The 12,338-nt window shown below is 38.2% G+C and overlaps 1 protein-coding gene across 1 annotated transcript; it reads left to right on the top strand.

Moving 5' to 3' along the window:
* Positions 1-12,335, top strand: LOC143721903 (chaperone Ric-8A). Its single transcript, XM_077212824.1, has 14 exons — positions 1-98; positions 225-315; positions 634-681; positions 893-910; positions 2,360-2,452; positions 4,384-4,988; positions 5,113-5,248; positions 6,198-6,386; positions 8,316-8,410; positions 8,500-8,650; positions 9,000-9,095; positions 9,241-9,385; positions 11,033-11,303; positions 11,463-12,335. The coding sequence occupies exons 2-14, from the start codon at positions 226-228 to the stop codon at positions 11,599-11,601; spliced, it is 2,076 nt and encodes a 691-aa protein (XP_077068939.1). The 5' UTR covers positions 1-98; position 225; the 3' UTR covers positions 11,602-12,335.
* Positions 12,336-12,338: the final 3 nt, after the last annotated feature.

Here is a 12,338-nt window from a genome sequence, read left to right as displayed (position 1 = left end):
GTCAGATTACAGATAGGAACCCATGAAGACAGGCACATACAAACACTAAAACGAGTTGTTTGCACGGAAACCATCACACATTTTTAAAACCACAGAGGGTAAGTGCAGGAATATTAATGCACCTCTAAACATTATATAAAATTGTATCAGTACTGTTTTAGATATAGTCTTCATGCAAATTATCTTTACATATGTCGTATGTTTGGTTGATTATTATTATTAAGAATGCCTGTAGACGTGGAGAAGATTATTCAGTTTATCAAACAAGGTGACCAGGACAATGTTCAAATCCATCTGGATGATTACAATGCTCAGGTAAATACAATTTGCTGAAATGCAGAAATGTAATTAAATTAAATTAGATTAATTCTGTGCTCAATATGATCATCGCTGTGCTGGCAGAAATAAAAAACTGTGTTAGCATTTTCTACTACTTCTACAACACCCAGATATTAGCAGTTTCCATGACAACAGAACTGGGGTAAACCTGAAGGGTGTTTCTCATTACTTATCCAGTCATTTTACAATTCCTGTGATGTAGTGAAGTTTTAATGTGTCTAGCGTTTGCAGAGCCTTTATATCTTATTGTCTCTCTTATATTTCACCTTTTAATAATACGTCTGTTTTTCACAGAACTCGCAATGTTTCTTTTTTGATGTGGAAGAAAGGGAGAGAAGAAAGGTAAATTTTAAAGTCTTTCCTTGTTTATCCGTCTGTCCTCAATCTGAGGACACGCATGGCTTGGATTAACACAGCTAATAATGTAAATCTCACTCATCTACCTTCACTTATCTTTATCCCTCACTTCAGCCTCATCTCATTCTTTCAGTGCATATATGAAACTCACAAACATGTTTTTTAATCATGATTTTTCACTTTTTGCCCAATGCAGCAAAGAGAGCTGGATGAGGTAAATCTTTCACATGACATAAAGAAAAAAAGGTATTTGCTGTAGATAAATAAAGAAGGGAGTGAGATGTCTGTGGGGAAGAAAAATGAGAGAGGTGGATAATCTGAAACTAATATACTCGCCGTCTATCTTACCCTGGGGCACCTGTAGATGCCGGCTCCCAGAATGTCGGTGTCGGAAGGGCCTGTTCACTCTTTTGAGATCATTATTTTGTTGTTACTGAGGACCAATTATTGTGCCATGTGTCAAAAAGATAATTTATTGGTACTCATACACTCACAAAAGCCATTTACCTCTGTTCATCATGCCTGTGCTCTCAAAATAAAGCTTTTATAGTCTCTCCTCTGTGTTCATGGATTCTAACCGGAGCTTTTATTAGGCTTCAACGAACTTCTGTTGTTGTTGATATCTTAAAGGGATAGTTCACCCAAAAATGAAAATTCTGTCAGTATTTACTCACCCTCATGGTGTTCCAACCCCGTAAGACCTTCGTTCATCTTCGGAACACGAATTAAGATATTTTTGATGAAATCTGAGAGCTGGATCACTCCTCCATACTAGTCCATAGGCTTCTTCAGGGATTGAAACTGCCGGCCTCGAAAAGTTATTAAAAACATCGTTAAAATAGTCCAAGTGACTACAGTGGCTCAATCTTAAGTTTATCAAGCAACGAGAATACTTTGTGCACAAAAACAAACAAAAACAACAACTTTATTTCAACTATTCATTTTCTTCTCTTTGGGCCTCTAGTCAGTTAATGTAGTCTGATAGCGTAGAGCTACGTCAACAACAACTACGACGTACAACAACAGAAGCTTACGCTGTAAAACTAGTGAACTGACTCGAGGCCCACAGAGAAGGAAATGAATAGGTGAAATAAAGTCGTTATTTTTGTTTTTTTTGCGCACAAAAAGTATTCTCGTCGTTTGATGAACTTAAGATTGAGCCACTGTAGTCACTTGGACTATTTTAACGATGTCTTTAATAACTTTTCGAGGCCGGCAAGTTTCAATCCCTAAAGAAACATATGGAGGAGTATGGAGGAGTGATCCAGCTCTCAGATTTCATCAAAAATATCTTAATTCCTGTTCCGAAGATGAACGAAGGTCTTACGGGGTTGGAACAACATGAGGGTGAGTAAATACTGACAAAATTTTCATTTTTAGGTGAACTATCCCTTTAAGAAGCAGGCCAGTGTTCAAAATTTGAATATTGTGCTTGAAGGGCAGTCATTGACTTTTTAATTGAAAACAAGACCATTGTGTAACATTTCAAGTGACCCTTCATTCACTGCTGTACACCATCCATATAGGTCAAACACATCCCAAACCTGCAGACAGACAGTAGCTACTCAAATAATGAAAAGTTCTTGCAAAAGCTTGTTTTTTTCTGTTTGTCTAACTCCACTTTCTCTTGTAAATGTACTTGTGTTTGCTCTTCTCTACTCAGTTCCGTAGGAATAAAGTGAGAGAGTATGTTCCAGACTCGGACTCCGATTTTGACTTTGATGAAAATGAGGATCCAGATCTTGTTATGCGGAGGGTGAGTCAAGCACAACTTCTTTCATACAAAATGGCCAAAAGTAAATGAACAACCCAGAATCACATCTATGGGTGTGTCTCAATCAGCTCCTATAGCTTCCTAGGTCTTGAATCAGTACATCAACATGAATTCAGACACTGGGAAGGACAGTAAGAACTCTGGCTCACTCACTACATTTCGACACTAATGACTCTATTTCCGGTGATGTGAAAATGTCCTCATTGTATAACATCACTATTGGCATTTATGAACAACATCAGAGCTGATAACTTTCTGACATCGTTTTTTATGTTATTTAAATACATTATGATAAATATTTTGCTTGTTAAATTCGTGCAACCTTTCAGCCGTAAATAAATTTGCTGGATTATGTTAGTTTCCTGTCTAGCTATGTATGTTTAGGTTAAAATATAATTAAATAATTGTTTGTATTTTAAAAAACACCAATCGCATGCGAGTTGGCCCATATGATTTATGTTTTGCTCTTCAGAACTTCCATTAAGGGAACATAGTGTGAGAATCGATGCTCCCAGGGTTTCACAGTGCATTGTGGAACTTTTTGGGGAGTGAATGTTTCAATGCACTGGTAGGATTTTGTGATTGAGACAGCATTTAAAAGGCCGCCTCCCTGATCAGTGCCCTGAATACTGAACTAGGGAGCTGATTGAGACACAACCCATTTCTTAAAGTTCAATTTCAGAATTGAAGGATTTTCATCCTTTCAATTGATTTAGAATTTAAATAAAGATGGTCACACCTCACAGGAAGTTACATAATTTATTAAATTGTAATAGAAAAAAATCTATTTATTGTTCTATCAAATGTTCTGTCATTCTATAATCTATTTATAAACCTCCCAGCTTGAAGGTTTTCTCAAAGACGTTCAAACTTCGTTCAGAATATCCATAAAAAGTCTAATTAAGAAAATATTCTTTAAAACTTTTGTCTTAGCTATCTTTTCTAGTTAAAAATTACATGAATTTCACTGCCTTACATTACAATTTTTACTTGTCCATAAAGCAAGAGTCTTCAAGCTTTTTCATGCCAATGGGCCTCATCATTATGGTGAAGAGAAAGCAGGGACTCCCCGTTAAATTTTGTATAAAATTAAGTTCTGCATTTTAAACCTGGACTATAAAAACACACGAATAGTGCCATATTAAAGGGGTCCTATTATGCCTTTTCACTTTTTCCACTTTAGTGTGTAATGTAGCTTTTTGAGCATTAAAAAAATCTGCAAGGTGACAAAGCTCAAAGTCCAATACAAAGGGAGATATTTATCTAACAGAATTCCCATTTCAAGAACTACAGTGAACGGCTCATTTGGAGTCGGACTACAACGCACTTTTTCCGGATGTTATGAAGTAATAACTTTGAAATTGACGCCATCGTTAATCTGAGTATAGAGCTTGCGGTTATGAAGGGGGTGACATTTCCCCGAACACGGCTAAGCGCTGCCAATCACAACACACTTGGCCAGCTAACCAATCACAGCACATTTCGTATTTTCGGAAGGAGAGGCTTAATCGAAAACGGCGCGACTTCGTAACAATAATATATAATTATTAATTATATAATAGGCATAATAGGACCCCTTTAATTTACACATTTTATGGTTACGAAGTAACCATTTATTGTGGCCAGCCTAAGGCACACCTGTGCAATAATCATGCTGTCTAATCAGCATCTATATATGCCACACCTGTGAGGTTGATGGATTTTCTTGGCAAAGGAGAAGTGCTCACTAACACAGCTTTAGACGGTTTTGTGAACAATATTTGAGAGAAATAGGCCTTTTGTGTACATAGAAGAAGTCTTAGATCTTTGAGTTCAGCTCAAGAAAAATGGGGGCAAAAATAAAAGTGTTGCGTTTATAATTTTGTTCAGTGTAACTTAAACCTTTCAACCATTCTCTTTTCGGTCTCCTCCAGAGGCTTGCTGCAGCTCTGATCTTGTTTATTCGCATGCGGCTGCAGCCGGGCGTTTTGAGGGTGTGTTTGCGAACTCTGCGAATCATCTCACGGGACCGAAAGGCCTTGGCACCCTTGATCACAGACTATGCCATTCTAACTCTCGCTCGACTCGGAGGCATCTCCACCCTGCCTACCTGGCCTGAAGAAGAGGCTGCTCAGTGGGGCTCCTCCCACTGTGACATCACTCCTGAGAATGAGACGGAGACACGCCCAGAAAATAATGACAGCAATACCCAGAGCCCAACATGTTACAGTGAGACAAATGATTCAGGCTGTGCCTCCGCAGCCTGTGCTGAGTCTTCGGTCAGTGAAGGATGTTTGCAATTCAATCCTGTGAATTTAACATCTAACTGTAATATTGAAGCACAAAACGACCACCATGAAGAAAGCATAAGGAAAGATGGAGTCTGTGGGGTGTTGATGAGAGGAAAGAGGGATGCCAGAGGTGAAAAGGATGAGGAGGGGCATGATGATGGAGAGATCTGGAGGAAAGAGGCAATAAAGGCTCTGTGCAATGTCATCTACAACAGCACGAAAGCACAAGAGAGAGCCAGCACCCTGAAGTATAGCTAAAAATTGAAGATGTTAAATTTTTTTGTCATGTACAGTAACATCAAATAATTCAATATTGTTAGCAAAAACTTATTCAGTCTGATTCATTCTTTTGTGCTTTGTTTTCTTCATCAGGTTGCTCCGCGGCCTGTCAGAGAGACTTAAGAAGGGTATACATTCCTCATCACCTCCAACTGGTCAATTTTATGAACTTCGGTTTCTCTTTCTCTTGACTGCTTTACGGCCTGAACTTAGGATAGAGCTTCGCCAGGTAACACTCAGTGATACTTATATGGAATATGGAATGGATATTATTGGTGATATATACATGTGCCCATGAAGCAGGAGTCATCAAACTTTTTCAGGCCAATGGCCCCTTGGTGGAGAGGAGCAGGGACTCACTGTTAAATTTTCTATAAAATTCCTGAAACCTTAATTTTTTATCACAGTTGCTTTGGTACATTTCTCAGATCACTACTGAAATTCTCATAACTACTTTTTAACTTCCACATCATGTCACTTGTGCACATCATAAAAGCAATTTCTCATTCTTTTGAACAAATTGCCAATGCTCTGGTAAATTCATGCAATTGATTATGTACAATTGCCTGCTACTTCCTAATTTATCAATTCAATATTATTTCCTCCATTAGTGAAATTCAAAATTCATGTCCGCAATTCATCAATTCAGGACATATTTACAAAATAAAGTCTAATAGAAATGTATTGAAAACATGCTTGACAGTTTATGACAACTATTCAATCATTTTGCATTTAATAATTTATGCAAGGAACTAATGCCTAGATGTTTTGAGGAGTACGACAATTAAACAGAGAAATAGTATAATAGGCCTATATTTTGATCAACATGACATAAACAGTTGATAATGTAGGAAACAGCAGACAATTGTACATAATCAATTGCATGAATGTACCAAAGCATTTGCAATTTGTTTAAAAGAATGAGAAATTGCTTTTATGATGTGCACAAGTGACAAGATGATGTGGAGGTTGATCTCATATTTCAGTTGTGATCTGTGAAATGCACCAAAGCAACTGAGATAAACTAAGACCTATTGGAGCCCCTGCGGTATCACTGTAGACCCCTTAAGAGTCACAGACAAAGAAAGTGTTATGAGAACACAAACTGCCTTTTTTAATTTGAGATTCATATCTCTGGGTATTTCATTAGCTCATTCTGTGCCTTCTCTTCATGTCAGGAGCGCGGCGTGTCCATGCTGACTGCAGCTCTGGAACAGTGTTTAGAAGTGTGCTGGGGTGAAACGCATGAGGTGCTGACTGACCTGACAGCACCCCCTGTGTGTAAGGAGGTTTCACAACGTGCCCTTGAGATTCTGAAGATCCTATTCAACATTACCTATAATGTGCACAGACAGGAAGTAGATGAGGTATATGCTGTTTTCTTTGGTATTTCTTTGCCACTAATTACCACATCTGGGTCATTCCAAATTTTGGACTCTATATTTTACTTTATTATTTACACAATGGCCAGAAAAATACAGGATTATTAACAAGATTGGCATAAAAAGCTAAATCGTTGGGATTGGGAGTTAGTTCAGCAGTTTTATTTTCTATAATTTTGAAATTACAGTTTATCGACCATATGGATTCTGTTATTTTACCAAACAGGATGGAATAAGGCAAACCAAAACTTCACATGATTTATCAAATCCTTCGCATACTTCCCTACTATATAGTAGGCAAAAAACAGTATGTGACAAAAGAAGTATGTTCAAATTCACAGTCCTCATAAAAGAGTAGGCAAAAAGTAACCGTAACTACTTCCTGCGAGATTCTGAAGTGGGCATACGAGGACAGGATTTATGAATGGAGGTGAAGTGACGTAACTGGCGCTGTATGTCACATGGTAATGATAACATGGTGAATGTAGTAGCCTACATCCAGATTACATTCATACTACACGCATGCATACTATATAGCACTTACTTTTTTAGCGGTTATGAAGTAATTACTTATTCAAAACATGTACCTACTCAAGAGACTATGCGATTTCGGACACAGCCATTGTGTTCCAACCCCCTTAAAATTATGTCACTTCCCGTAGGATGATCACACTAAAACAAAATTAAAAATGTAAATTACACGGCACGTGGGGTGAGGACAAGATAAAAATAAGATATTCTTAATTTGTGACCATGATTTAATTAGATTAAAATGAGGTAATGAATCAGTAAAATGTGGCATTGATTTATCTAACATAAGGGAATTAATTATTAAGTTGCTTTAACTAAAAGAAGAGAACAAATTAATACAATTGCCAATAATTATTGTCATAAAAACAAATTCTTAAAGGGGTGGTATAATGCCCTTTTCACAAGATTTAAAATAAGTCTCTGATGTCCCCAGAGTGTGTATGTGAAGTTTTAGCTCAAAATACCCCACAGATATATTTTTTATATAGCATGTTAAAATTGTCCCTTTTTGAGGGTGTGCAAAAACGCACCGTTTATGTGTCTGTCCCTTTAAATGCAAATGAGCAGCTGCTCCAGCACAGGGGGTGGAGCTACAACAGCTTGTGTCCTTTTACCTCACACAGACATGCACTGAAAATTTCAAATAAACTTTCAGCCTTTTATGTTCAAACTGGAGTCAGACAATGATGGAGAGACTCTAGAAGAAGTGACAATATGTAGAACGCAACAGGACATTTCTGAATGGTTAGTTGATGAATTTAGGTAGCTATAGTTATCTTCTAGTCATTGATTAGCATATTATGTCATGATAATCTATAAATTGTGTTCCCGGGGGAGGGGTTTATGTAAATTTTAGGGTTAGTGATGTCACTAACCCGAGAGGAATGTTGTGTAGTCCCTACCAGCCGTTTGTTGTAGTCCTTAAAAAGCAATTTCTGTAAAAGAAAGTATCTCCCTTTGCTTTGAACTTTGAGCGTTGTAACTTTGCAGATGTTGTTCATGATCAAACAGCAACATTACACATTAACTAAAGTTAGAAAAGTGAAATCATAATCAACCACCCCTTTAATTTGTGGCCACAATATCTATTTTATTTCTGCATGCCATGTATGGAGCTTCACAGGGAAGAGGATGTTAAGAACACAGGAATTTGTAATATATTTGAAAACTAAAAGAAAAAAAATTAATTATGATATTGTACGTAAAAAAAAAAACTCTGAACTAATATGATTTTCATCTTAAAAGATTGAAAGTTTAGTTATTTTCTCCAACCTAATAAGACATGTGATGAGGGCATGAAAATGTACACCATAACAGGATGGCCCATCTGTTAAGGAATTTATTTTACAGTCAACATTTTGGGTTCTTCTTCTCCGGCCACAGGAGACTGCAGCTTTGTATCGTCACCTAGCTGCAGTCCTGCGTCACTGTCTGCTCGTGAACTGTGAGGGAGAGGAAAGAAAAGAGGAGCTGCAAGGGTGAGAGTGAGAATCAAACCAGTGTGATGAATTCTTGAGAGGTCTCATCCTCTTGAACTCTATAACTCATTTGTGCTCAATGTCCACAGACACACAGTAAATGTGCTCTCAGCGCTCCCTCTGCAATGCCTGGATGTTCTGCTATCCGTTCGCCTATCCGAAGGTTCAAAGGAGTCCAGCGGAGTCAACATGGACTGTGTCCACACTTTGCTGCTCTTTATGGAGAAGAGACTGGACCGAGTGAGAAAGAGCACTCTGAACTGTATAGGGTTCCTGTAGATGAAAAACATGGCACATGTAATGCCAAGGTTAGGGGTTTCCAATGAATGCATAGACTGGGGTTCAGTTTCCAAAACATGCCAAAATAGCCATGTTAAAGGGATAGCTCACCCAAAAATTAAAATAATGTCATTATTTACTCACCCTCATATTATTCCAAACCAATGACTTTTTCTTATGTGGAAATCTTTTTTTGTCCATACATTGAAATTCCTTTAACATTACAGGGATTTATCTGGAGATAAAACATTTTGCATTTGTACTATTTATTCTATGATAATTATTACATCTTTAATTGTGAATTATACAGGGCCATAAGCCGAAGGAAAGGTTGACTCCAGTCTTAAACCTCTTGACGGAGAGCAGCAAAGCACACAGGGAAACTAGGCACTATCTTAGACAGCAGGTACAAAACTCACCTCCAAATTCTGTTTAAAAACATATTCACCATTTTAGTGTTAATTTAGAGAACTTTATAAACATGATACAGGTTGGCACAACATACTTCTTATTCTGTACCAGTAGCCTGATCCTGTGCTATTTTTGTGCAGATCCTGCCTCCCCTGAGAGACGTTGAGCTAAGGCCTGAACAGGGGAACACACTGAGAAGCAGACTAGTGCGACTAATGACCCATGTCGACACTGATATCAAGCAATGTGCAGCTGAGCTTCTTTTTGTGCTCTGTAAAGAAAATGGTACATAAATGCATCTTCTGAACCATGTAAAGTGCATTGACATCTTATACCATCTTATGATATATACCATACTGAATGATTATCATATTCATGCATCATGGTATGAACATGCTATTATATGGAGCACTGCGGTGATGACATATTTTAGGCTAACACAGAGGTTCCAATCACCGTGTCTTCCCTGCAGAACCTGATTTCACCAAGTGAAACATGTTTCTGGATCAACATTCCAATCAACCAATCAGATTTGAGGGACAAGTTTACAGTTTATATCAAGTTTAGGCTTACAACCAGCGTTAGGTGCTTCTACATCAGTGTTATATTTACATAATCTTCCTCTATAGGGATAATTTAAGGGTAGGGTGCAGGGGTATAGAGAGATTTTCTGACATAAATATGTTGACCCAGGAACAATTCTAACTCGGCACAATCAGGAGGCGTCTAGTTCCCTCAAGAAAAAGCCATTTGGATTTTTTCCCGTTGGCTTTTGGGCCCTGTTTACACCTATTAAGATGTTTTGGTTGATCAGATCACAACTGGACAATGCTAAATACTGGTGTAAACAGGTCTAAAACTGTTTGAGATTGTCCACTTTCCACCACTCCATCCGGTCGTATTCGATTGCTTTCGTAGTGTAGTCGCTCATGTGGTCGAATCTCGAACAGCAACAAAAGACCACCTACTCTCTGCCTACTGATATATATAACATGATAAACATAATGGGAAGTGCGCTAGCCAGACAGGATTTAAACTTTGTTGGCTGGAGACCCAAGTTTGGTTTAAAGACATAAACGTACCAAGCTGTCAATGTTCTCTCATATTCCTGATTTCTAACATACATTCTCAGCGTTTGCCGTGGTCTTGTTTTTTGTTTTCTCCAGTGGCGTTCATATGAAGAAATTGCGTGAGTTTATTTAGTCCATTAGATCGAAAGATCTGAAAAAAAACATACATTTACCCACCCATAGACCCTCCCCTCGAAGAGATCAGGACTGAAGTGATTGAAAGTGTTCAAAAGAGATGGATTAAAACACATGTGTAAACAGGAATGTGTTTCCTTTGTCCACTTTTGATCAGATCAACAAAAACGCATCTTAATACCAGGTGTAAACCAGGCCTTGGATTATTGAAGAAAATCAGTACCTGTGACAAAAAAAGTTGTATTCTTTCACTTTTTGTTCATCATGATAATCTTCACAAATGAACACAACTTTTAAAAGGAGCTTGCGTACCCCACAGACCTTATTTCAGGCATTTAACCAACAACTCATTGACTTCGGGACGATGGAACCGGAAGTGATAAAATGTGAACTCGATTTCCATGTTTTGGCTTACAAAATTATTGGGAAAATTCCAATCGGAAGTTAGCATCCCTATGCCATACTCACTCCGAAGGGCCGAACACGACCATAAATTATTAAATTACTTCCTTGAAGTGATGGCATGTTCCCTTCGCTAACGGCCACATCAGAGGACCCTTCGTGAGGGGATTCAGTTGTTCACTTTCCTTTGGGACGCCCCTATTAATGGCGTCCCCTTCCCAAAGTGCCCTTCAAGGGTGCAAAAACGCCATTTGGAATTGGCCCAACTGCACAACTTTCTGTGACATTTAGTCAATATGATATTCATGATCTCTTTCTCTCTCAGTGAGCAGGTTTGTGAAGTACACTGGTTACGGTAATGCAGCGGGGCTGCTGGCAGCGCGGGGTCTTTTGAATGGCCATGGCCCTTCTCCTCAACAGCAGTACTCCAGTGACTCTGACTCAGACACAGAGGAGTATAGACTGGCCAAAGACAAGATTAACCCTGTGACGGGACGGGTGGAGGAGGAACAGCCTGATCCAATGGAAGGGATGACTGAAGAAGAGAAAGAGGCAGAGGCGCTCAAACTCATAAATATATTCAACAGGCTGTCACGGTATGAAACATTCCTTCATATAAAATCATCACTGATTTTCTTTCCAAAAATGTGTAGTGGATAGGTAGTCCGATTAAAATATATAGCTCCCTTATAGTACACAGTTGATGATTTTTTTTTACTCCATCATTATTTGTGTCCTCTACCACCCCCGTTCAGGGATAGGATCATTCAGCCAGTGGGAGTGACCACGGACGGCAAACTGGCGCCGCTGCGTGGCCAGACGAGGCATTGCGCTGTGCAGGAGGAGGAGGAGGAAGAGGAGGAGGAGGAAGATGACAGTGAGACAGAGCAGTGATGGAGCTGATGATTAATGAGAGACAGATGCAAGATATATTATACTAATGGCTGATATAGGGATAAAATAATAGTGCAACTATAAATTCAATAACTAAGTTATAAATAAGTTATTTGTTCATTTAATATGTGGTTGAAATCAAGGGATGTAAAAACAAATGATTTTGAGAAAGAAAAAATAAAGCACTCTATGATGTGCAAAGAGAAGAATAAGGGAGAGAAATTTTTTTTTACATTTTAATGTGCACAAAATAGCAAAGAATATAATTTCTATGTAATAACTCTTGTGAGTCACGATATGCGCTAGAAAGAGTGAAATAGGAAGCTATTTGGCAAAGGAGAAAGAAAGAGACAGAGAGAGACAGGCATCACACCAAAGACAGATAAACACTCCTGGAAAATGCTGCTGGTGTTGCCATGGTTATGTTACCATGGTAACAACAGGAAATGCAGTTCCAGGGATTCTTTTTTTCTTGCGCTCGAGCAGGAGTAGAATTTTTACCTTGAAGAGAAGCACTGAGGCTGGATCTAACTCTCTATATGCTGAATAAAAAAATTCATTATTTAAAATCCTCAGGGAAATGTTTCATTTACAGAATTAGTCAGCACTTGAATCTTAATTTCTAATATATTTCCCCATCTCATTCCTACCTGTGTAAAATGCAAAATACCAGCTCATATATCAGAAACAAAAATATGCAAATTAATTAAAATAAATAAAAAAATTCCAAAGCAGTC

This window comes from Siphateles boraxobius, unplaced genomic scaffold (genome assembly GCF_051911475.1).
Source record: "Siphateles boraxobius isolate OS27281-9 unplaced genomic scaffold, OSU_SipBor_1 66, whole genome shotgun sequence".
In the NCBI taxonomy this organism is placed as follows: domain Eukaryota; kingdom Metazoa; phylum Chordata; class Actinopteri; order Cypriniformes; family Leuciscidae; genus Siphateles; species Siphateles boraxobius.
This window is presented reverse-complemented; position numbering and strand designations above follow the sequence as displayed.